Genomic DNA, 25508 nt, shown 5'->3' on the forward strand with positions numbered 1-25508 from the left:
CCCTTGGTTCTCCATTTTTCCACTGCTCTGGAGGCAATTTCTCAAAATGTAACCAAGCTAAAGATTTTTTTCTCTTTCTTGATCCATCAACATTTGATTCATCCCCCTCTTCTTCACCTTGTGATGTAGTAATTTGATCTTCATTATCTGCTTGTCCTGAAGCTCTTTCAGTAGTTTGTGACTGTGTTTGAGTATTTTCTTCAGTTGTTTGAGTGTTTCCAGTGTTTCCTTCAGTGGTGTTTGTGACAGAGTTCATGTTTTTTCACAAAGAGAAGTTCTTCAAAATGATCATAAAGGCTCAATTAGCTTTCAAGAATAGATAGTAAAATTTTCGTACAGTTTTAATAGAACCAAACACTGAACTGAATCTACAATTATATATATTACTACTTCACAAACCATCAACCAGAGAATGATACGTACAAATTATAAAAGAATTCAACAACCAAGAAAATTCACAGAACTAGTCTAATTCACAGAACAAATTATAAAAGAATTCAACAACCAAGAATGAGGCAAATCAGATTGGGTCCAATTCACAAAACAAATTATAAAAGAATTCAACAACCAAGAATGAGGCAAATCAGACAGATCCCAATCGGCCAATCCATAGTCCATCATATTCATACAAAATTACAAAGAGGCAAAATATCATGCTGGTCGCTGGATATTAAGATGAAATCAACAAGATTAAAAGGGATTTTTAAAGACCCCAAAATCAAGAAACACGGTGAAAAGTGAAAACTCACGAGAAACAGAGAAAGCAGAAATTGAGGTTGGAGATGAGATGAGGTCCGTCTGGCGTCTGCAATCTACACTCTACAGCAAAGACCGACGCCGACGATGGACTGGCCGACTGGACTGGAGAGAAGCTACGAAGCTTGCGACTTCAATGGAGGCTAGAATTGGAGAGTGGGACCGTGACTCCGTGAGTGAAGAGCTGAAGCCGAGACGAGAGAGGCAGAGTGAGTAAGCTGTAAGCACTGAGCAGTGAGCACTGCTCTCCGACGGCGACGGCGACGGCCTCCTTCGCACTTCGCAGATGACAGAATAGCCGAGAGCGGAGATTGAGAGGCGACTCGTGAGACTGCGACCAGCCACGCTTCACTGCTCCGTCGGCTGTCGTTGTCTAAAATCTGAAGGGAATGGAAGATGGAAGTGAAAAAGTGAAAATTGAAAACTGGAGATTGGAGAGACCGAGAGAGGCGCGCCGCTAGAGACAATCAGAGATTCAAGTTCAGACAGGCCTTACTACTGCTGAGGGCTTCCGTCTTCCGCTTCGTATTTGTTTCTTTTTATTTTTTAGTTTTTACATTTTAACATATAATAATATTAATAGAAACTGATAATATAAATAAAATATAAGAATTAAAAAAAAATATACATACCGGGACGGGACCGGGACGGGATGACCCCGTCCCGTGTCCCGTCCCGTCCCGAACATATTTCTGTCCCGTCCCGATATGTCCCGTTCCAAAAAATTTCGGGACGGATCTGTCCCGTTCCAATAAGACCGGGACCGGGACGGGTCAACCGGGACGGGTCAATTATGAACACCCCTACCAAGAAATGACAATAATAGTTTTGTTAAACTAAACTTACACATCTTGTTCCTCTATTGTATTATCCCTTGTTGTTTCTGTGTGGTCCTTATTTCCATCACATGACTACTTTCTTCATTGAACTTTATCAAATGTTCTACCCAATCATCATCTACCAACTCCATAAAAGTTTTTTATCAAATAGAACTGAGAATTTCAACAAAAAAAAAGTTGCTTTCTTTTCCAGCAATTGATGATATTATCTCCTTCAATGCTTCATAACTTGTGCTCTCCTTTACATTTGTTGTTCTCACACTATCTCCCACATATCTCATATCATTTTCTCCATCATTTATAAATTTTCTCCCTATGTGAACAAAGCAAAATAGATACTTTACAGATGTACTCGCCATCAGTAATTTAAACCTGCATCAAGAATCACGCAACTGTTATTGACAAGTCAAGGAGCTATACTGACAAGTGTCGCGGCACACATTGACAACTATCGCGGCCTGATTGACAACACAATATCCCATTTCGTGCTAAGGGTTTCTACCCACACTAACCTTCATCTTCTTCTTCCTTTGCCACTAAACTAACGTCAGAACAGAGCAAAACCACCCACAAACAACCCAAAAACAGAGCACCCATGATCATCCTACACACCCAACTTAAATCACCAACACACACTAACAAAAAACACAGCATCTCTATTGATTAACTTGTGAATCTTAGATCAAAAACAAAAGCTTTGCAGCACCAAAGACAAAAACGATTTTTTGATTTCCCATTTCCAAACAAATGCACAATCTGTCAAGAAAGGTAAGAGAAGAGAGGAAAGAAAGTTCCACACCTGAAGATTTGTGGACATTCACATAGAAGCTCTTTGGAGTTCACTAATAGTAATGGAGAAGATACTTCATCATCAATGGTTCCTTTCCTCTTTCCCAACGTCTTCTCTCTCAACCATATTGTGCAGGAAAATCCTCACCCACTGTCTTTGTTTTTGATAGTTAGGACAAGAGGATAGTTAGGGCAAGAGTGTCATTTGATGATTCTGAAAATTGCACACAAGTTCCTTTAGGACTTCAGAAACATTATGAGATTTCAGATTTTCAGGAGACTTTTTTGCTGCATTTATGCTTGTGTGGGACCTTAATGCCATTTTCCCTAATTTATTTTCCTATTTTTATTTTTATTTTTTAACTTGAAGTCTCCATTTCGCATCAAATTATTTTGCAGGGCTGTGCGTGTTAATTTACCAAATAGGCGCGGAATCGCGATATCGGCAGCCAAGCACTTCTTCCTAGCAGTCACCGCCGTCAATCTCAGTCCTTGCCATCGTCGGTCTAAACCCCAGTCGCTTTGTGTCGACCGTCATCTACCTAGAACGGAGGAGCAGCAAGAAATTTCTAGCCGTTCGTCGGGTACACCCAGCTGTCTTACTTTCTACACTGTCTTCCTTCATTTGAAATCCATTGCTTTCCGTGTGATTGATTATGTTCAGAAGCTGATCATATTTGTTTTCTCTCATAGATTGCGTCCTTATGTTGTTTCCATTTTGTGCTCTATTGTGCATTCTGGAGCTATGTATTTGTGTTCAAAATGATTTGCTGCTTTAAGATCATGCCCACCTGACTTTGGATAATTTGTGACCTTTGAGCGACGGGGTTTGTATGAAAAGCCTGTCTTACGCTATGATTTTCTTCTAGTGTTTCGTTCGTCGAGTGATTTATTTGATACATGTTCATTGTCTGTTTTGCATGTTCACTATCAAAGCATGGTTGGAGATTCATGGTTCTTTATTTGGTACTGTTTGCAGCATCCACCATAACCAATCTCTTTATTTTCATTATAAGTTGGAGACTTGGAGAAAATACATGTTGCCGCTCATAATTAAGGGCTAATTAAAGCCTTTACATCAACTTCAAAACAAAGAAGACGACCATATATTATTATTACTTTGAAAAGATCGCAGAAGAACGTCCCATGCTAAATTTAATGTATTAAATTTGTTAGTGAGCTCTAGTTTTGGGGGTAAACGTATTTTCCCCTTTTAAATTTACTGTATTGGTTCATATAGACTGACATGACACATTCTCATGAATCCATGATGAGTTTTATGCTTTTTTCTTTTTTATATTTGCTTGCATATTTTCCTTGCTATTACTTTTTACACAACAATCAACAACCTGGTTATCATTTCCAGCAGTGTGCCTTTATAGTCTCTGTTGACAACATTGAATATTCTTTACACCATGTTTTAGTAATTCCTACTTTGCCTTTTCTACTCACAGGAGCAAAGTGGAATTATCAGCCTGAAGCACAATACAAAGAAGTAATATCAGTTCCAGGGGAAAGAATATTAAAATATGTAAGTTAGAAATGATTTATGTTGTCTTAACATCTAACATTTGAACTGCTAATGCTAACTACCCAGGGATGTCAAAGCTTGTTCTTTTTCATTGTGACTTATATGAATTTTCCATTATGAGAGGAATGACAAAATGACATACTGATGTCGAGACTTTCCCCCTTCCCTCCATTGTGCTTCAATCTCTGATTTCCTTACCTATCATGGTAACGGCATTGCCATTTTTCTTGAAATCTTAACGATAGTGGTGGGACTGATTCTTAGAATAGTATGATTAAGGCAATAGGATTTAGTTACACCTCTTCCAAGTGGGTAAAATGATTAAAACAATGGCAAAATCAACTAATCCTATTACTAAGCTGAAACAGACCAGTCAAACAGCTAAGAAAAATATAAGTAAAAGTAAGACTCCTCTGACTTTTGAGAGTTCAAGTCCTCTCCATGCCCAAAACAGTTTCTTCCTTTATGTTTTCCTGCATGAAACCCAATAAATCATTCTACTCTGCCCTTATGGCCTCAGACAGCCAACTCAGCATCTCTACTAGGCTCACTAGTACTGGTAGCATTCATTGGGCCCTTGGCAGGCTTCCTTCCAACATATTTCTTTGTGTACTTAGTATCACGACATTGTTGGGTCTCCTCCCTGAGTAAACCTGGCCTGAAAAAGTTGAGCCCATTAGGTAGATTTGTTGATGTTCTTGTTTTTTGATGATGGAAATCATTGTCCTGTGGCATGCTCCTACTTTGCCCAAGCCTAATGAAGAATTTGAAGTTTGTTTCCTTTGCTTTTGTGCTTGTTTACACACTGTCTTTCTTTGAATTTTCTTATGGGGTAAAGTCAAGTATACTTAGAATGCTGATCCTGCATTCCTTAAGAGAAAATTTTATTCTAAATATGTAGAAAGATTGGATAGTTTCTTGGGCTAATTCTGTCTTCTTTATAAATTTGACTGTTAATGTACGAGGAATTCCTTTTCCTTGGTTCTGTACCGTTCCTGTCCCAGTAAAATTCTTCTGTCATTTAAAGAAGTACACTGTAGTCAGTAGAATTTATGCCATAATTTTTACTTTGCTTTAAAAGGAATTACTTGCTTAAGCTATGAGGTTGTTTGCAGGTCTAGGATATGTGTTAAGAATCTACCAAAATATGTTGCAGAGGATCGTCTACGGGACTTATTTTCACAGAAAGGAGAAATAACAGATGTAAAGCTTATGCGCACCAAGTATCGTCTTAAAACCTTGGACTTCATTTTTTAATATTGGTATATTTAAAATGTTAATATTGCCTTTAACAACATTTGTTTTTTTCACCTTATCAGAGATGGTAAGAGTCGGCAGTTTTGTTTTATTGGGTTTCGTACAGAGGACGAAGCCAAGGAAGCTATAAAATATTTCAATAGATCCTACCTTGACACCTGTAGAATCACTTGTGAGGTGAGTTTTGCTGTCCTAGTTTCATGTACAGACTTATTTCTTTTATGTTATAGTAGGCAACTGTTAATCTACTTGATTTTCTTCTACTGGAATAAAAAATATTTCTAACTTCCAAAATAAACTTTATGCTGTAAAAGTTTGCAAAATAATAAAATTTTATATCATTGACTTTATAATTTTTATTTATCTGTGTCATCGACCCTTTTTTTTTTTTTTTTTTTTTAAATTTTTAAAGATAGAAGTAGCATACTTGCAGGTTTGTTGCGAAAGATAACTTGGTAATTTACCACCTAAACTTCTGAGGGAAGTGCAGTGCTCATAGTACAGACATAAGTACTTTTTACACTAAGGGGTTTTATTATAGTACTTCTGTGAAAAGCAATTTTTTTTTTGGAACTTTTGGCGATATGGTAAAAAAAAAAAATGCTTGTGGTTGTGGTTGTTGTTGGCGATATGGTAACCAAAAAGTGCTTTTACAATTATAGCTTTTGCCACAGATTTTTTTTGGAAGCCCAAATTCTGAGCTTTGGCAAAGAGCTATAGTTGGTCTTTTAAGTGGTTTTTTCTGTTTTATTAAAGTTCATCGATATCCTATTAGACAAAAAAAAAAAAAAGTTTATCCATATCCTTTGACAACAAAAGTACTTTTGACAACGATTGAAAAGTTCTTTTCCCTCTAAGAAGCATACCTAAATGGGCTCTATATCTTCAAAACACACAATGGAGCAAAGCACTCATTCGAATTGAGAAGTAAATTGCATTTCTGTGGTTCTTCTTGTATTATCAAGGGAAAGAAATGGAATTGCATACGATGGTTTTGCTGGCTTGTATAGTTGCAGGCAAAAGCAGTGTCACTTGATGACATGCAGTCATGCACCATGCTTCCCCAGTGCTCAATTAGGATAGCGAATTATGACTCACTTTATCCGTGTTAGGTGGCTCGAAAAGTTGGTGATCCAGATATGCCTCGTCCATGGAGTCGACATTCATTGAAGAAAGGGGAAAAAGTGATCCAAGGTGGGAAGAAAGATGCTGAAAATAGAAGTAGTGTTAAGGCACAGAGAGGTGGAGAGAATTTGAGGGAGAGCACTGACATTGATGATCCCCAACTTCAAGAATTCCTTCAGGTTATGCAGCCTCGGGCAAAGACAAAATTGTGGGCAAACGATACTTCATCAGTGTTGGAGAATGTTAGTGAGAAGCAAAAAATAGCTGAGAATAAAAGCAAGGATCCTTCAATTCCAAAGCATGATGAGTTAGTTCAAAGTGACTCATCAGATGATGGATCCTCAGATGGCTCTTTAGATGATGGCTCTTCAGATAGTCATGAATCTGAGAAACCAAATAATCTTGTCCATGATGATGCCATTTCAGATATGGAATATTTCAAGAGTCGGGTGGCAAAGGAGTGGTCTGATTCTGAAAATAGTGATGATGAAGAAAACAATGCCTCTGTGAGCAATGATGATGACGGCAAAGAAGACAATGATAGTCATGGTGATGAAGATGAAGAAAATTTTGATGATCAATCTTTGAAAGGAACTGGAAGAGGTGATGCTCAAAACATAGACCTGTCAGGCCAAGAAGATATCTGTAATGAGGACAGTGACCATGAAAAGGTTGAAGTGAGAGGCCCTTCTAATTCTTCTGGTGATGAAATACCTGAGCAAGGGGTCTCTTCATCATGTCTGGAAAATGAGAAAGGAGTTTTTGAGTCTTGTCGACTGTTTGTCCGTAATCTGCCATATACAGCCACGTAATCCTTCTTATTTAAATACTTTTTCTTATTTCTTGCTTTTATGCATGTGTATTGGTGTTACAATGTTTATTTTTTGTGTTTATCAATTTAACTATTGTCTAAAGAGAGATTGAATTTCACAACTGGACCAATAAAATACGTGACTCTATAATTTTCTGTGCTTTTGTTATTCAATTTTGACGTTATTATCATGTACAATGAATTGCATTCCCCTTTTCTAAGATTTTGAGGCGTGCAGTCATTCCTTTAGTTTCAATTTCAGCGTATACTAAAACCTTGACTAGTCTCAGACCCACAGACCTTATTATAATGTTTTCAAAAGCATTAACTTCGGGTGGTGATTTGTCTAGCATTGAATTAGGCTAGTGGATTTGTATTTGGAAAAACACGTTGGCTGTAAAATTTGTTGGAAGTCACCATTCATAAGCTACGAATGGCGTGACGAATCTCAGACTCTTTGCCATGTACAAGATAACAAGTCTAGTTACACCAATAGAATAGAGATTTCCAAAATAAACTGAAATTTGGAGGAAAATGGGGATGATTGTAAGTGTTTGGAACCTCTGGAAGTGAATGTCACTTCTTTCATACAATTCCAAGTTGGCTTTTTCGCATTATATATATATATTTTTTGTGCCGCAGCGAGGAGGAACTTGAAGAACACTTCAGCAATTTCGGCACTGTCTCACAGGTTCATCTGGTTGTTGATAAAGATACAAAAAGGTCCAAAGGAATAGCATATATTCTTTACACATTTCCAGAATTTGCAGCCAGGTACACATGGTTTCTTAAAAATTAATCGGCTCACATTCATTTCTAAATTTTGTCATGAATGTGGAATTCTTATTCTTTTAGCTTCTTTCTGAGCAAAAATGTTGTAGGGTTCCTTTTCAATCAAATTCCCTGTGCTCCTATTGAAAGGAATCATTGAGTTTCAAACAGTCATAACTTATCCTTTTTTTTTTTTTTTGGTGGTTATGTGCGCACAAAAAGAAAAATATGCATAAAAGGGGTGGGGATTCCATAACGTTTCTGACAGCCTTGATAGTTTTTGAATTTAACAATTGTCATACTATTGAAGTAAATTAGGTATTTCATCTGTATTCTGTGGCGTAAGTTTTCAGTGGATCCTTGTGTATTATTTTTGGTGGACTTCTAATGATACCCTCCCTGTAAAATACAGGTGCAGTGAGGGGACATGGTTTTGGAATTTCATGGATTTTTAATTTTAATGATCAAATGAATGGTGTGCCTAATAATCTTGAAATCTGGATTCTAGGGTCGGCTTTTGAGTTGGAGAGGAAAAACTCTATATTTAGGTTAAGTAGTCTAATTGTCGCAATGACATGAAGGCTTCTTGTAACTTAAAATGTTTTCTTCAAACTATTAAAGGTACATTGGCATCACCCACTGAGGTGTAAATACAGCATCAGCAGTTGTCATCCAGCTGCTATCAATTACCATTGCTTCGTATGACTCAAAATATAAAACGCTCATTTCTTTTTCTTGTTAAATTATTTTCAGGTTATGCAGGTTAAAACTGGCATGTATTAATATATTTCTTTTGCCAATGCTTTATTTAATGTTAAGATATTTGATTATCAGGGCACTAAAAGAGTTGGACAATTCAATTTTCCAAGGAAGATTACTGCATGTTTTGCCAGCCGTGCAAAGACCTTCAGACAGCAAGGAGTATGCAATATACAATTTTTTTTTTTTCATATTTTACATGCAAAGATCAGGTGTTTTATTTGCATTATTTATAACAATACTTTTCCATGCTGTAGAAAGAATACATCAATGGACCAAAGCTCTAGAACTTTTAAGAAACAGAGAGAGGAGGAGAGGAAAGCAGCTGAAGCCAGTGGAGATACCAGAGCATGGAATAGTCTATTCATGCGCCCTGATACTGTATGTTGGTTGAAACTTAATAATGTGCAACCGATGGTTCTAATAATTTGGCCTTTGTGGTGGAGTCAAGGATGAGTTTATCACGTTTAGTATTTTCCTTTTCTTTTTGTTTGATATCAAATATGTTTTAATCATCTCATTGGCTATTTTCACCCTAATTATACCATCTCATCTTTTTATATTCAAAGATATTATCAAGCGCCATTCGTTTTAGGAAAGGATTTATGTGGATGGAGAAGAAATTTCTTATTTTTAGCTTGCAATCATATGCTTTTTTGTGATAGAAGTTCTAATAGCCCTGACCTTTTTCTTTTATTTTCCCTTTAAAGACACAGCAATTAACAAATGCCTTCTTCTGACATTAATATTCTTGTGTTTTTGTTGTTGATTTTACTCTGCAAATGCAATTGGCCATTCTTTCTTTCTCTCTGGTTAGACGTCTTATACATCTTAACTACTTGGTTATAGGTTGTTGAAAACATTGCTCGTAAATATGGTGTAAGTAAAAGTGATTTGCTTGACCAAGAAGCTAATGACCTTGCTGTGCGTATTGCTTTGGGAGAAACTCAAGTGATTGCAGAGACTAAAAAGGCCCTTAAAAATGCTGGCGTGAATGTGGAGTCTTTGGAGGAATTCGCCAATGGCAAAAAAGTTGGTGTTAAAAGAAGCAACCATGTGCTTTTAGTGAAGAACTTGCCATATGGTTCCTCAGAAAATGAACTAGCCAAGATGTTTGGGAAATTTGGGAATTTAGACAAAATAATTCTCCCTCCAACAAAGACATTGGCCTTGGTATTCTGATACTTTCTTGTCCGTTTTTTCAGATTTAATGATGTCATTACAATTTGATTTTATTTTAATACCTTATTTCGTACTTTGTAGACAAAGGTCACACTGTTTCTTATTTATGAAAAAAACATTTCAATCTCTTACTCATAGGTCCCTAGATCCAGTGATGCTTAGCATTGCTCTACCAGCTGTAAATGAATGAATCTACGTCATTTTTGGGATCTTCAAATATACTTTGCCAATTTGTTTCTTGCATGGTCTTCATGAATTTTTTTCCTCTAGTTCTTGGGTCTTTGGAAAGTTGATATTCCTATCTTTGTAAAGCTTTTAATTATTTGGAGTTAATATTTCAGATTGTCTACCTCGAACCAGCTGAAGCTCGAGCAGCTTTTAGAGGTTTAGCTTACAAGCGTTTCAAGTAAGATTTTATTTCTCTTCTAGCAAGAAGAGCCTTCGGCAGTGCATATATAAAAGCACAATGCTCTTTATTTCTTAGTGTTCAGATGTTTATCTCATAAGTAGTTTTCTGTTATCACTTCCTATTTTTACATGCAACTTTCCCAACATGACAGTCCATTGTATGTGGTCGGCCCTTTTACTGTGAACATCATTACTGCCCCAGACTAATTGGTGTGACATCCAAATGCTAACTGAATTGAGTTATTTTGTTGGCTTTCTTAGGAATAAATTATGTGGACCTGTGAGTTTTGCTAAAATTACATGTATTTTCCTCTATTTTCAAAATCTAGTTTGACCTCTCCTCGGACTGAAAGTTGAGCTGCGCTAACTTCCTCTACATTTCCAAAGTTATATTTTTGGTCCGGCCTTAGTTTGTAGCTATTAGACGCCTAATTTGGTTTGACCAAATAACCCATCACTTAGCAAAACCCAGACACTTCTGCAGAGTAAGTTCCCTAATCTACAGAACACTTCTGTGAGTTCCTCAAAATCTGGCTCACCCTCTGACCATATTCTTAAAAAGCAAGGAGCACACGTTGTTGTCGTTGTCATCAAAGCTAATCACCATTAATTGTTCATCACTGGAGCCTATCACCCTCAGATCATATCCAAAGTGTATAATCGCAATCCTTGTTCATCTGATCATCCTCCTTTCCACTACCACCTTCAAAAACAGCAATAAGGAGATCATGGAGGTAGGAGATTTCAAAAACCAGTGATAGCCATCGTGCTTGCTGTTCCTTCTTGCTGATCTCTGTCTTTGTAGACACAGCAGAAATTGCACCACCCCCTTCTGTTTCCATGTTGAAGCTTCCTCATTGCTTCTTCTACGCCCTTCTTTGCCTCAAGAACACCCCCTCTACCTGTATGGCCCACAGTGGGTTTGATCATGTCTTTGCTGCTCCCATACCTACACTGATATTTTAGATTTCTTGGTTGATATTGCGGCTTCAGATGAGATCAATAAAAGTGAAGTTGAGAGAATCTTGCATTATTGTTTTGGCTTTTGTGAGGGGAGAGGTGAAAAGGACACCGTGGAGTTGCAAATGATTTGCATGGTGTCAGATTTCTTCCTGATGTCCAGGGGCTGCCCCACTGGAGTTTTGTGGTTGCTGCTGAGCCAGACTTGCTTTCTTCCCTTGTAGCATTATCACCAGGAAGATCATAATGGTAGACACTACCAGAGCTTTTCCCTTGTTCTTCATTGGAAGTGGTTAGGATTTTGGCTGATGGGACAGATGGGTAGTTGTATGTTATGTTACGAAATATTTTGAATAAAAGCATTCTAGAATCTTTTAAAAGAATACCGTTATAGCGGGACTAATATATGGGGTTCATCAATGAAGGGAAGTTCCTTGTAATTTGTGAGTAGAACTTAGGAGAATTGTGTAATTTACTCTAGATACTTTGCCAGTAGTTCATCTTAATCAATTCCTTGAAGGGTATCTCGACTGGTTGTCCAACTGATTTTGCTTCTTCTTGATCCCTTTGATTTGTTAGTTGGTCTAATAGCAAAGTATGGAGAGTGATGGATTCTAGCAAGCCAGCAACAGAGGTCTCTTGTATCTAGTTGCTTGAATCTATTATAAATGATATGTCTGAAAGACTGTTAGTTTAATATGAAGGTTATATATATTTTGCACTTGTCATGTAATGGGTACAAGGGATTCATAGAGCCTAGCTTTGTTGCCAACTTCCAGCTTCATAGAGCATTTCATTCATAGGGAAGTCAAACTCAGCAATTCAAACAGAGAAGACTACAATGAACATGATGCTCTGCAATCTGCATAATATTTGCATTCATAAAATTTCAAAGATCCATTAAAATGGCCATTATACTTTTTTTTTTTCCTTTTATATAATGTTATATGTACATTCTTTGGCCTGAATGTAATGTTATATATACATCGAAGCTAAAAAATATTGCACTTCTGGGGTTTAATTATGTGATTTTTCAGTGGACTAAACGCTGAGAAGCTTAACTTTCTATTACTTGAGTATTGTGGGTGCATGCATATGTGGTCCAGGAGCTGCACTAGACTTACTGACTCACTATGAGCCTCTTTCTATTTTAAGCTGTTATGGGTTTCATCTTATGCGTGAATATGATCTCTGATTTTCATGCTAACTGTACTGGCTCTACCAAAGCTTCTTCCATCATGATTCATTGAAGAATATCTATCCCATTGATTAATATTGAATTCATTGTAGGGATGCACCATTGTACTTGGAATGGGCTCCTTCCAATGTACTTAGCCAAAGTGTAACATCTGAGAACAATGAAAAGAGTGGCGCAATTGGTGAAAATGAGGCCAAACGGCTGATATTGGAACAGCATCTGGAGGGAGTATCAGATATGGACATCGATCAAGACAGAGTTGAGGTTTGTCATATTGGGTTTCTCTTCCCTGTAATTTTCTGTTCCTGTCTGGTGTGCTGTCTTGTTAAATATTTTCTCTGCGTGTGGTAGAACCATTTAGCTGTTCTGTTTTGTTCACTGCAAACTCGCTACTTTAGCAACTTACTGTATCCCCTGATGTGAAGTGAAGAATACTCTTAGATCTTTTTTCCTTTCGAGTATATGTAGATTCCAGAAAACTGGTATATGTTTAGAGAAAATGGGGTTTTTATTTGTGGGAGAAGAATTTTTAAATTGTATTTTTTTTTTAACTTTAGGGTTCTACTAATAGCCCATGTGCTTGTCACGTGGCCGCTCAGTTGCCCTTCTAAAACTTTGACGCTCCTATTGCACTACCTTAGAATCCCCACCTCTCATGATCTTCGAACGGGATACTCAGGGAAAGTGTGAATTATATGACCAAGTATATTTTCCTAGAAACTGTATTCAATTTGATATTTGATGACATTTTTTATATTATAATTAACGTAAAAGTTGCTATTTTCTCTATAATGATAATAATTTGAAGTGCTATGTAATTTTTTATTGTCAAATGAGAATAAAGCAGGATGGAGAAGATTTAGCCTATGCCAAGCAAATACTTGGTTGATGAAAAGTTGTCTTTGAAGGCGTGCAAACCAGATTCATTTCTCTCTCTCCGCTCTGGTCTGCACAACTTTATTTGTTGCCTGCTTGATTTGTGCCATCTCAAATACTTGGTGTGGCTTAGGATAATTTAACATCATCTGTCTTTCCTTTTTCGTTGAACCACTGCATCTAATGTGGTACTATGAAGAAGTTGCTACTCTCTTAAACTTGTGTATCTTGTGGGCACTAAACGAGTCATCTTTAATGACTTTTTTCACTGTTAGCCACTGGAACATTTTCAGCTCCCTTCTGTCCAAGGGAATGCCGAAGTCTGATTCTTTGAAAAGTTGTGACTATGTTCCTAGCAGAGTAGCAGATTTTTTTTCCCCCCAAAAGAAATTCCTTAGAGAGCAGGAGATGATTTTTTTCACTAGTGTTGCTTTCCATATGAGAGGACAAGTTGGCGTAGCGTCTATTGAGGATGAAATAGAATAAAATTGTTTAAGATGGATTGATTGTGTGCAAACAAGGCTAGTGTAGATGCCTATAAGGAGGGGTGAGTAGGTAGTCTTTTAACCTGTGAAGTGAGGTAGAGGGAGACCAAGAAGGACACTTAAAGAAGTCGTTAATTGAGATCTCTGACTTAATGGCTTATCAGAAGAATTAGTCTTAGACAGAGCATAGTGACATCATGCGATCCATGTAGTCAACCTCACTTAGTGGGGTAAGGCTGCTGCTGCTTCTTTCCATATAATTGTGATTGTATACAAATGTGTATTATTCAACTGAGCAATGATGTGATTTTAACAAGAATTCACAAAATACATAGCCTACTTTATCAGAAGAAACATGTAATTGTTTTCTCATACAATGCTGCTGTAAAAGAATGTCATATAAATAATGGAGATCATATTTAATATGAAATTCTTGGCTGCCACCACTGCTTATTTGTTCTGCTCGGTCAAGTATTGTATTATTGATTAATCTATCTGCTTCAGGCACGGTCTCTATTTGTCAAGAACCTCAACTTTAGGACATCAGACGAGAGTTTGAAGAATCATTTTAGTGAACACGTGAAAGAAGGAAGAATTTTGAGTGCCAAGGTATTTGTCCAAGTTTGTAGAACTTCTCACTTTATTATGGTCGGCTCCTTATGATAATTTGCTTGCTGATGTTCCGAACAGGTGAAGAAGCATTTGAAAAATGGAAAACAGGTTTCTATGGGATTTGGATTTCTTGAATTTGATTCTGTGGAGACTGCTACGAATGTTTGCAGAGATTTACAGGTTTCTTCATATTACATCAAGCTATGTATGCAATATGCATGTGATAACTATCTCAGGATCCTAACTCTAGCTGATATTTTTCCTTCTTTAGGGGACTGTTTTGGATGGGCATGCACTTATTTTACAACTCTGTCATGCCAAGGACAGACAATTACCAAAAACAGTTGAGAAGGACAAAAGCTCAACAAAATTACTTGTAAGGAATGTGGCTTTTGAGGCAACAGAGAAGGAATTGAGACAGTTGTTCAGCCCATTCGGCCAGGTATGTGCTATGAGAAGTAATATTTTACAAGACATTTTAAGTAAGCAATTAGTCTTTTCACTTGCACAAAATATTATTGAATGCATGCATTGTTTGAAACGAAAGCTAAGGATTCTACAGAAGCATATCAACCTGCAGTCGATACAGCCAACTGGATATTTTTGGTTAGAAAAAAATTATGCCATAAGCTGCCTGTGCAATTTATAATCCTAACCCAGCGTGTGCCCTTTTCTTTTTGGACACTTCAGTTTATCATTTTACTTTAAATTCTAATTTTTTTTTTTTCACTTTTATGTGATTTTCTAATTATGCACTACTTCCTGCTAATTCATACCATTTGATGTTTTACATCTATGCAGATTAAGAGCTTAAGGTTGCCAATGAAGTTTGGAAGTCATAGGGGTTTTGCTTTTGTGGAATACGTTACACAGCAAGAGGCACAAAATGCACTTAAAGCTCTTTCAAGCACCCACCTTTATGGCAGGCATCTGGTAGGTGGATTTACATTATCCATTTTACTATTTAGGAACACGAACTCTCTCTGAAAGAAGCAGGGATACCAACAAATTTCAGATTCGTCACAATACAGATGCTGTGACAATAAGTGATTTGTGCAGGGTCTAAATATAATATAAGAATTATGTCGAGTCAGTTCCGTTGTTGGATGTGATATAGCTTCTTGAAATGTGATGGTGCTTCATAGTTACTCCCCTTCTACCAAATTTCTGTAATTCAAAGATGATGCATGGCAAAAGCCCAGAAAATAAGATAGACAAAGTACTGATTCACTCCATTACATGTCCATCCTTTCCCTATTTATACTAACAGAGGCTGAGTGGGTTTCATAGCAAATTCCCTAACTACCCCATATTCCTCTAGTAATTTCTGCGGTTTAAAGGTGATGCGTGACAAAAGCCCATGAAATAAAATAGACAAAGTACTGATTCACTCCATTACGTGCCAATCCTTTCCCTATTTATACTAACAGAGGCTGAGTGGGTTTCATAGCAAATTCCCTCTAACTACCCCTTGTTCCTCTGGTAATTCCCCTAAGAAGCCCTTAATTCCCACGTGAGTCTAGATCTCTGCATTTGAGAACCATTTGATATAGCTGAGAATTCAACTTACCGTTGCTGTGTAACTTACAGGTGTTAGAGAGAGCAAAGGAAGGCGAGAGTTTGGAGGAACTACGGGCTCGAACAGCCGCACAATTTGGTGATGAGCAAAATGGATTTCAAAAGCTATCCAAGAAAAGGAAGCACTTGTCAATCTTGGACGAAGGGAAGATGATGTTTGAAAGGATTGTTGATTAGTAATCAGTTCAGTTCTTTCTAAATGAATTTGGATTCCTTAAAATACAAGAAAACTAAATTTAGATGATCCAAATACTTTTCTGAGCAAGGTCTTGTATATAACCTGGAGTTCAGAACATTGCAATTTTGTAGGTTGTAAGCTATATAGTATCATGATGCCCTTTTGCTTTTACATTGCTCATGAAGTGAAGCAAAAGGATTTTGACTGACATTCTGAGTTCGGCCTTGTAATTGGGCTTTTAAAACCATCTTATTACAATTTGGTAAGGATCTGATCCATATTCTATGAAAGTATGGGCTTCAATTTTGCGCCCAATATAAGAATTCTGTTTCTCTCTATGGTATATATGTTGGTAATCTTTGATGATATTTGAATTAGAGGGGCAAGTATTAACCACTAGAAGTTACAAGTAGGATTAAATTTAAGACCTTTCATTAGGGGGGTTTTCATTGGCAATCTTGATGAATTTCAAGATGCATCTTATCCATACTTCAATCTTACCCAAGATAAAAAAATAAAGAGAATTATAATGAGATCTTAAGAGAAAAAAATAATAATTAAAAAGCTCCGATAACAATATAAGTAGTTTGTAATGAGAAGTAGTAAGAAATAACAATGTCTAGACTTGTTTTGTAATTCTTTTTTTAAGGAAACGGTTATAATTCTCTCTAAAAAATACCTAGCGTCCTTTTTGCCCTTACTAAGGAGAATTTTCCTTACTATAACCAATAATAATATGCTGTGCCAAAAAGAGATTTTTTTTTTCCTTTAGAAAATGATTTTTTTTCCTTATATAGTGTTGGGTAATGCATTATCAAACTCATTTATCATTCTGAATTTTGTTATAAGTCACTTGTAATTTATCATCATATAATAAGAAATGTATTAAATTGAAGAAATTTTTTAAAATTTATCTTTATTAAAGGTTTCTTTTCTCTACATTTATAAATTATTTTCACCTCTCTCCTCTTCCTTTTATTCAATAATAATTAAATAAATGTAAAATTTAAAAAATCGTGAGTAAATACCCTACAACTACAAGTAATGATAACACAATGGTTTGAATGATGACAACAGGGGTTGGGCCTAGTAGAAGGGGTTAGTCTCCCACAACGTGATGAACCAAGGTTCGAATTCCTGCTGGAAGAGATGCTTACATTTAGTGCTCGATAATGCCTCAAATAGGATTACCTTTAATAGGAGGATACCTATTGTTTTTTTTTTTAAAAAAAAAAACTTACCATCGTTAAAGTCAAATAATGTCCCCAGCAACTCTCCAATTTGAAGGGGTCCCAGCCTCACTTCCATTGACACATCATACTAACTTCACAAACACGGCGGTGGAATTTGGGCGTAATTGAATTTATTGATTCATCAATTGATGACATCTTTGAATTATCAACTAATAATGTCTAGTTCTTTGGTGTCTGAAATATTTAAAAAATACAAAAATAATAGTTAAATCTACCCTTAACCCCTTTTTTTAAAAAAATAATGAACTTTTTTCCTTTTATTCTTATTCTCTTCTTTTCTATATGCTGAGGGTAGGGTAGGGTGGGGTGGGGGAGAAACTTCAGCCACATATTGAGTCACGATTAGGCACTTTGATTAAATTAGAGAATAAGGGATTATTATATTTAATTTTGAACTAATAAATTAATTTATGGGGATGAATAGTACATTCCTTGGGACTATACTGTATTCCTTTCTGCCAAGCCTGGTCGTCAATATTATTCTTCTTGCACAACACGTGGCAACCATGTCTTTCAATATTTATATGGAACCCTCGTCATGTGGCACTTATTTATTTATTATTTTCAATTTGAGGGGTTGATATTAAGTAACGGCCTCATGAATTGAATTCATAACCTCACACTTATAAAATAAGCTGACATATTACTAGAATACAAGGCTATTTGTATTGTTAATTGATTAAGCAAATAACATCATATCTCCATGGAACACAAATTGTAAGCCCCATCTTCATGAAAATACATCTCTTGTCCAATTAAAATTTATTCTGCTTTTTCATTGTTAATAAAAAAAATGTTAAGGTGCAAATTTATTTTTCAAGTTTTTATTTAGGAGTATCGGGAATTTTTTTTTATGAGAAGTGGTAGTAATTTTAGTGAGTTATTAATAGTAATTCAATCCACTCAATTTTATACACATCTAAGATTTTTATGGCGGAATAATCTAAATTTGTATGCCTATATGCTATCTCTCCACATATATGTGCCTTATTTTTATTTTATTTTATATTAAAAGTTATATTTTAAAAAATACTCAGTAAAAGAAGAATATTTTGCGGTGGGGAGAGATGAGAATTTCTTGGAATAAGAGGGCCATGAATACAATCCATATGTAAATGCCTTTTTTTAATTATTTTATTTTATAAAAGAAATGTTATATTTTTAAAAATACACAGAAAAATATGAATTTTTTAGGAAAACATATCCTGCTTGTTTCAATAGGAAGTGACGAAGAATACAATCATATGTAGTTACACATTACCCTGTGCATCGCAGGGGGAGAAATTTCTAATTTATTATAAATTTTTGCATTTTCTGTTGTTATTATTAACATTTAGCTTTCAAACTTATTTTCATTTAGGGGCAGAGGGACTGAAAACAAATTTCAGAATATCTTGAGACTTATTGTAAATTAGGTCCGCATTATGGGATTAAATGACATTCTCCCAATTAATTATCTAACGTGTACATTTAAAATTAAAGAAAATATTATTTTATTATTATGGTCACAAGCATGTCTGACTCATGTTTTTCATCTGAGTTAACTCTCCAGGTCCCCTTGGCTCATACTACCTCTAATACTTAATATAAAAACTAATTTGGTATTTAATTTGGTTCTAAATATTAGACACTAATTCATTTTATCTCTCATATTTATCTATTTTTTAAAAATAATCCTTATAGTAGTTGCATATATTAAAAGTTATAGTTCTAGCTAATACCCTTGATTAGCAAGAGTATTCTAGAAAAAATAACACGTAGTTATTACAAATAACTAACTTAACAAACTTTCTTAATTTACTTAAATTAGTCAATTAACTTTTATATTAAATATCAGAAGAAGTAGACCATAATAGTAAGTTTTGAGCATTGTCATTTAATTAACGAAAATAGAAATACTTCTCATACATGTATTTTATTCATAAAAATTTTAAACTAAAATGTTGTCTTTGAGCAATCAAAGTCCTTTTTCAGCCAATAATTAAGTTTTCACTTTCACAATGAAAAGGTGAGAGTATTATATTCTCTTTATAAGCGATTTTAATGGCCAAGAGTCATGCTAGTGGACAAGCATTCTCTTCTTTTCCCTTTCCATTTTCGTAACGCTATATCCATTTCTCTACTCATTCTCATGCCGCCACGTGGCGCTACCATGATACTTCTAGACGCACTTCCGTGATCTTCTGAGCCCGCTCGCGTGTACGAAACTTAGCTATAATAAAACTTTTATAAAATACCTTGGTCTATTTATAAGACAGAAAAAATATATTTTTTAATTTTATTTACAGGATATTGAGAGAAATTTTTTGTACAGATATGTAATTTTATCTTTTATTTATTATTGCGTTGATTTTGTTTACACGAGATGTAATGTATATTTAATTAAAATTAAAATTAAAAACTTGTTAAATTTTAAATAAGAATTAATAAAATTTAAGATTTTTTTTAATCTGTGTGAAATATGTATAACCGGAGGAGTATATATTAATTATTTAATATTCCTCTTTTAAAAAACAATAATTTGGCATGTTTGTCTCGCATGACCGTAATTTAATTTCAAAACGAGTTCCTCAAAGCATAGTTAATTATACATTCTTTTTTTTTCTGGCGTTAAATTAATTAATTAATTAATTAAATGCTGTGCTGTGCCGTTTTGGGTGAAACATCTCACCGATTTAAACGTGGGTTATAATAATTGATTTGATTTGATTATTATTTTTATTTACTCTTTTTAATGTCGGTAAAATTAGGCAAAGCAATATCTGGAACTAAAATCTTATCCAAAATTGTCTGAAGTATATTATCATCCTAAGCAGGAGGAATAATAAAAATCAAGCGCCAAACCCTTCAAATTATACCCAAACATATTTTACGTAAAATCTCACAACCATGCCTCATTTCCTAAAATGTACTATTTAGGATAAGTATAAAAGTTAATACATACTTTTATTTTTATTATAAATATAAAATCTCAATCAACTTGATTTGTTTGCTAAATTTACTCTATTAACTACACATATTAAGAGAATTTTTTATTATTGAAAGAGTAGTTTCTAGTGTAAATTATTAAAAAGAATGCTCTAAGAAAACAAGTATTTACTACTCTCAGTCCTACATATAAAAACTAATTAGAAATTTAATTTGGTCTTAAATATAAAATCTCAATCAACTATGTCTTTTTATTTATTTATTTTTTTTTAAGAGTAATCTACACCATGATTGCACATATTAAAATATTTTCATTCTAATGTACATAATTAATAATGGTTTTCACAAATTAGTTATCTACATCTTATATTAAAAACAAAATGTGGTATTTTTTTTATAAATAACTAATTTTTTAATATTCCTTCTAGTTCTTAATATAAGAGTTAGATAACTGATTTGAAAATATTAAAAAAAATTAGTTAAATTAATTATTTGTAATAAATATGTGTTTTCTTCATTAAAATATTTTTATTAATTATTTGTATTAAAATTACCATTTGATGGAAACTCTTTAATACGAGCAATTACCACGAGTACTATTTTAGGAGAAAAAATGAATAACTAAAAGAGACAAAATAAATTAAAATTTTATATTTAAAACCAAAGTAAATTTTTAACTAGTTTTTATTATGAACTGAAAGTAGTATTTAAAGTAGGTAGTTATCTAGTTTTTATAGTTAACATAGTTAAGATGAGATTGAGTATAATTAACTGAATTTTGGGGACCAAATCAATACTAGTTCACATGAACACCAAACTTTATTGAAAATTACCAAAAGATATAACAATAGTAATGAAGATAACATCAATTTAATATCTTCCTTTCTTTTGCCAATAATATCAATTTAATATCTGGGGGAAGCTAGCCACGCACGTCAAGGGGGTGTAATTTCATTTTTTTTAAAATTCTTTTAATCATATGAAAAAGTTATATGAAACAGGTATCATTAGGGGGGGAAAAAATAGACAAACTTACATAATAACATACTAAATATGCAAATGCAAATTAATTTAAGTAATTTTGCAAGAATTTATTGGTAAATAAATTTAACTCACTTTTTTTAAGTAAAATATTTTATTAAATAAAATGTAAAATATAATGATACACAGACACACATTTTTGCCAGAGATAATGATACGATATGAAACCTAGACCGTCTTATAATTTGCTCATCAATTCTCGAAGCATCAACGTGGCCCAACCATTTTCAGCCACGTGGCATATAACCTCCCACTACTTTCATGCTAGTAACCTCTTCACCCAAAAAAGAGGAACCGCGTCAATAATAATGATAATATTATTTACTATTCTAATTATAAGAATCAGTTAATTAATTTGAAAAGATTAAGAAAATAAGTTAAATTAATTATTTGTAATAAATATGTGTTGTCTTTCTTAAAATATCTTTGCTAATTAAATTTATTGGCTAGAACTATTATTATTAAAAAAACTATTTTGAAAAAAATACATAAATATAAAAAAAATGGATTGGGGTTTTATAATTAAAATTAAAATAAAAATTAAATAAAGTTTTATATTAAGAACGAGAGGTAGTAATAAAATTATTACTATGCTTATTCAATCCTTGTGGTAAAAGGGGAAAAATTAAGTTAAAACCCACCGTTTACAAGATGCGACTACTGCCATATGCTTGCTTACTCAAGAAGCACAACATCCTTTTAATTTCTTTCCTGCAATCTCTTATTTATTTGTCATCACTGAATATGTTATATTGATTTTTTTTTCCTGATTTTCTTTTATTAATTTCAGATAATGCTTTTTTTCCCCTTTTGAACCCTGATGCCCATGTTTCATAAAATGATTTTTTTTGGGGGGTAATTTATAAGGGGAAAACAGATTGAAGGAAGAAAAAATTGGTGAATGGATAAGCATTAAAAAGAGACAATGGCTATTAATTTTACGTCAAAAGCATTTCCAGCACACCACCACTTGTGGCAGATTGCCCCCCACACCTCCGGTTCGCCACCTCAACGTCACCCCTCTCACCACCGCTTTTCTTAATTATCCACTTCCTCAAAAATTAAATTCCACGTCACACTCCAAATATTTTTTTAAAAAAATAAAAATAAAAAAGGCAAACCACCGAAACGTTATATGCCAAACACGCGCCCTTTTTCATATATATAGCCCCATTTGGGCCCTCTTCAAACTCATTAAGCAGTAAAACTCAGAAAAGATGGTGAAGATGAGCTCTCAACGCGACTCTGATTCTTTAATGGCTTCTTGGGTTCGAGGTCGGTGTTTAGGTATGGGCTCGTTTGGTACTGTGACTATGGGAGTGAGTAAAGCCGACGGTCGGGTTTTTGCGGTGAAGTCAGTGGATCCTCAGTCGGGTCAGGTGGCGGCCTTGGAGAACGAGATTCGGATCCTGCGGAGCATGTCGTCGCCGTACGTGGTGAGCTTCTTCGGCGACGACGCTACGACGTCGTATCGGAACTTGTATTTGGAGTACCTGCCAGGTGGCACCCTCGCTGACCTAGCGTCTCCGAAGAAGAATCATGGAGATAGATGTGCTGACGTGGACGAGCGCGTGGTGCGGTACTTCACCTGGTGTGTGGTGAACGCGCTGAGGTACGTCCACGCTAAGGGCGTCGTCCACTGTGACGTTAAAGGGAGGAACGTTCTGGTCGGGCACAATGGCGGCGTGGCCAAGCTCGCCGACTTCGGCTCGGCGGTGGAGCAGTGTTCTTCCGGTGCGGTGGCGGTGGGGGTATTGCCACGTGGAAGCCCGCTGTGGATGGCTCCAGAGGTGATTCGGCGGGAGTCTCAGGGACCGGAATCCGACGTGTGGTCCTTAGGATGCACGGTGATCGAGATGCTCACAGGGAAGCCGGGCTGGGAAGACGACGGCTTTAACACGCTCAATCGAATCGGATACTCCGACGAGTTGCCGGAGTTTCCGAGTCAATTGTCAGAACTGGGACGCGACTTCCTCGGCAGGTGCCTGAGGAGAGAACCAAGCGAGCGGTGGAGCTGTGATCAGCTGCTGCAGCATCCATATCTGCTTCCTACTCCTCCCAGTAATCTCTCAGAGTCGTCTCCTCGGTGCATCCTCGATTGGATGAACTCAAACGATTTCAAGGAAGAAGACGAAGAAGAAATCAGAATAAAAAACGAAGACTCAGCGAATGAGAGAATCGGTAAATTAGCTTCAAACTCAAGGGCAAATTGGGAATCCGAAGATGATTGGTTGGAGGTGAGGGCATTGGTGTCCGACACAGAACCAACAGTAGCAGGCAATGTTGCTTCAACAGTTACTGGTAGTGGTAGGGAACGCGAAGAAGAAGAAGGGACGAGTTGGGAATATGGTGATTTGAGGAGGGTAGAAGAGGGAATAGAATTAGGGATAAGCCGGGAATATTTGAAAATAGGGAGGGCAAATTTGGGGATATGGAATTGGGTGGAGGATGACAGTGAAAATGATTGGAGATATGGGTATGGGCGGCACAAGGCGGGTGTGTTGAGAAAGATAAGGGCAATAAGAAGCATTTACAGCTTGTGGTGTTACTGTTGGTGTGGTTTCATATTAAGAATTAAATTTTTATTGCAAATACATTTAAATATATTACGTTATATTCCATGCTATTATATCTGCAGTAAGCATGTAAGCATTATACCAGACCAAAACAAGGGTTATTGTTCCACTTTAGTGAATATTTTCTAACTTTTGAAAGTCACTAATTTATAATTGATTCAATCGAGTTGATTTAAACTATTTCATCATTCATAAATATAAAACTCATTTTATAATATAAATTGAATTACAAAATAAATTTTACATTTAGGATTGGAAGAAATATTTACTATAATAATAAAACGATTTGATAAGAATATGTCAAGATACCATTATTAAGCAAAAGATCAAGAACAGAGTCAATTGGTCTAAAAGCAGTCACAATGCACACCCAACATTTGAAGCAGAAAAATATCAGGATGTTGAGTATTTTCAAACCTAAGGCAATTGAATAATATTATTTTCAAACATAAAAATAGATATGATCATTTTTAACTTCATATATAATTTTGTTTTGTGCTGTTAATTTTATAAATTACTTTTTTTTAATCTCGATATTTTAGCATTGCTAGTTTCGTTAACTTTATAAATTACCCTTTTTTAAATCTTAATATTTTACCATTGCTAGTTTCATGAAATTTTGAATATTAACAAAATATTAATAATTTTAGTATAATAAGTTTAATTTTTCTAAAAAATAATAATGATTATAATAAAAATTATTGTTTAAGATTAACAATGTCAACATTAAAAGATTAAAAAGATATTTGATAAATTAATAAATCAAACAAAATTTGTTTATAAAATTAGAAGACTAAATGTGTGCTTTTACCTACAACTTTTCATATGATATATAGTTTTTCTTTATTCACAAAACATGAATTTGAGACATTGTTTGAGAGGAATAAGAGTATAACTACCTAAACCAACTATTGCACATTTCACAACATATATTTTGGTGCTCTATTAAAAAGTATAATGCTTGATACAAGATATAACTAATTTAAATAGATTTTAAAAATCAAATAAATTATTTAATTAGAACAAATTAATGTAACATAATCTTGCTAAAGTACTCTTATATGATATTTGATTATATATTAATGCTTACAATTTTGGAATCTGACCCAGTTAAATAACAACATAAAAAAGTTATATATAATTTTATAATTTAGATGAGTTAATTTAGGGAAAAATAATAAATATGATGCATAAAATAAATTGAGAGATATTATATTTAGGATAACATCTAACTTTTCTAATTAGATTCAATATTAGGAATCACAAGCAGTATCATTTCTGTTATGAGACTATTTTACACTGGAATTCTTTGGCAATTACCCCCTTCATGGGTTCAGGGGTTAAAGAGTTGAACAAATTTATTAAATTTCTGTTTGGTATAAGAAAAATAGAGGGGAGGGGAGGAAAAAGAAAATTTTAATAAGGTTTATTTAAAAAGTTAGAGAAGTGGGGTTTTGAAATTTTAATAAAAAAAATAATATAAAAGAATAATAAAAATTAATTAAAAACTTTTATTCTATTTTTTTAATCTTTTAAATTGAGCTTATTAAAATTTTTCTTTTTCTCCCTTCTTTTCATTTTCCTTTATAACAAAC

The 25508-nt window shown here is 34.7% G+C and overlaps 2 protein-coding genes across 2 annotated transcripts; both read left to right on the forward strand.

Annotated features, from left to right (window-relative positions):
* Positions 1–2812: 2812 nt before the first annotated feature.
* LOC114759794 (multiple RNA-binding domain-containing protein 1) lies at positions 2813–16453 on the forward strand. Its single transcript, XM_028949046.1, has 16 exons — positions 2813–2968; positions 3839–3915; positions 5031–5138; positions 5235–5349; positions 6285–7105; positions 7751–7882; positions 8714–8800; positions 8896–9019; positions 9488–9811; positions 10162–10226; positions 12479–12650; positions 14252–14356; positions 14438–14539; positions 14631–14801; positions 15161–15292; positions 15950–16453. Coding segments are annotated over exons 2-16 (2625 nt in total). The 5' UTR covers positions 2813–2968; positions 3839–3913; the 3' UTR covers positions 16115–16453.
* Positions 16454–22580: 6127 nt separating this feature from the next.
* On the forward strand, positions 22581–23986 carry LOC114759798 (mitogen-activated protein kinase kinase kinase 18-like). The gene is made up of 2 exons (XM_028949049.1): positions 22581–23833; positions 23976–23986. Exons 1-2 carry the CDS (start codon positions 22594–22596, stop codon positions 23984–23986), a joined length of 1251 nt encoding a protein of 416 aa, XP_028804882.1. The 5' UTR covers positions 22581–22593.
* Positions 23987–25508: the final 1522 nt, after the last annotated feature.

The sequence above is a fragment of the Neltuma alba genome, unplaced genomic scaffold (assembly GCF_004799145.2).
Source record: "Neltuma alba isolate B1F8T4 unplaced genomic scaffold, ASM479914v2 tig00010901_pilon, whole genome shotgun sequence".
NCBI lineage: Eukaryota > Viridiplantae > Streptophyta > Magnoliopsida > Fabales > Fabaceae > Neltuma > Neltuma alba.

Excerpts from the sequence above, each read along its gene's own strand:
- LOC114759794 (XM_028949046.1), top strand. Across the intron at positions 5,350-6,284 it reads CCTGTAGAATCACTTGTGAG|GTGGCTCGAAAAGTTGGTGA; the intron begins GTGAGTTTTGCT and ends TATCCGTGTTAG. Across the intron at positions 9,812-10,161 it reads CAACAAAGACATTGGCCTTG|ATTGTCTACCTCGAACCAGC; the intron begins GTATTCTGATAC and ends TTAATATTTCAG.
- LOC114759798 (XM_028949049.1), top strand. The coding sequence starts at position 22,594 with ATGGCTTCTTGGGTTCGAGGTCGGTGTTTAGGTATGGGCTCGTTTGGT.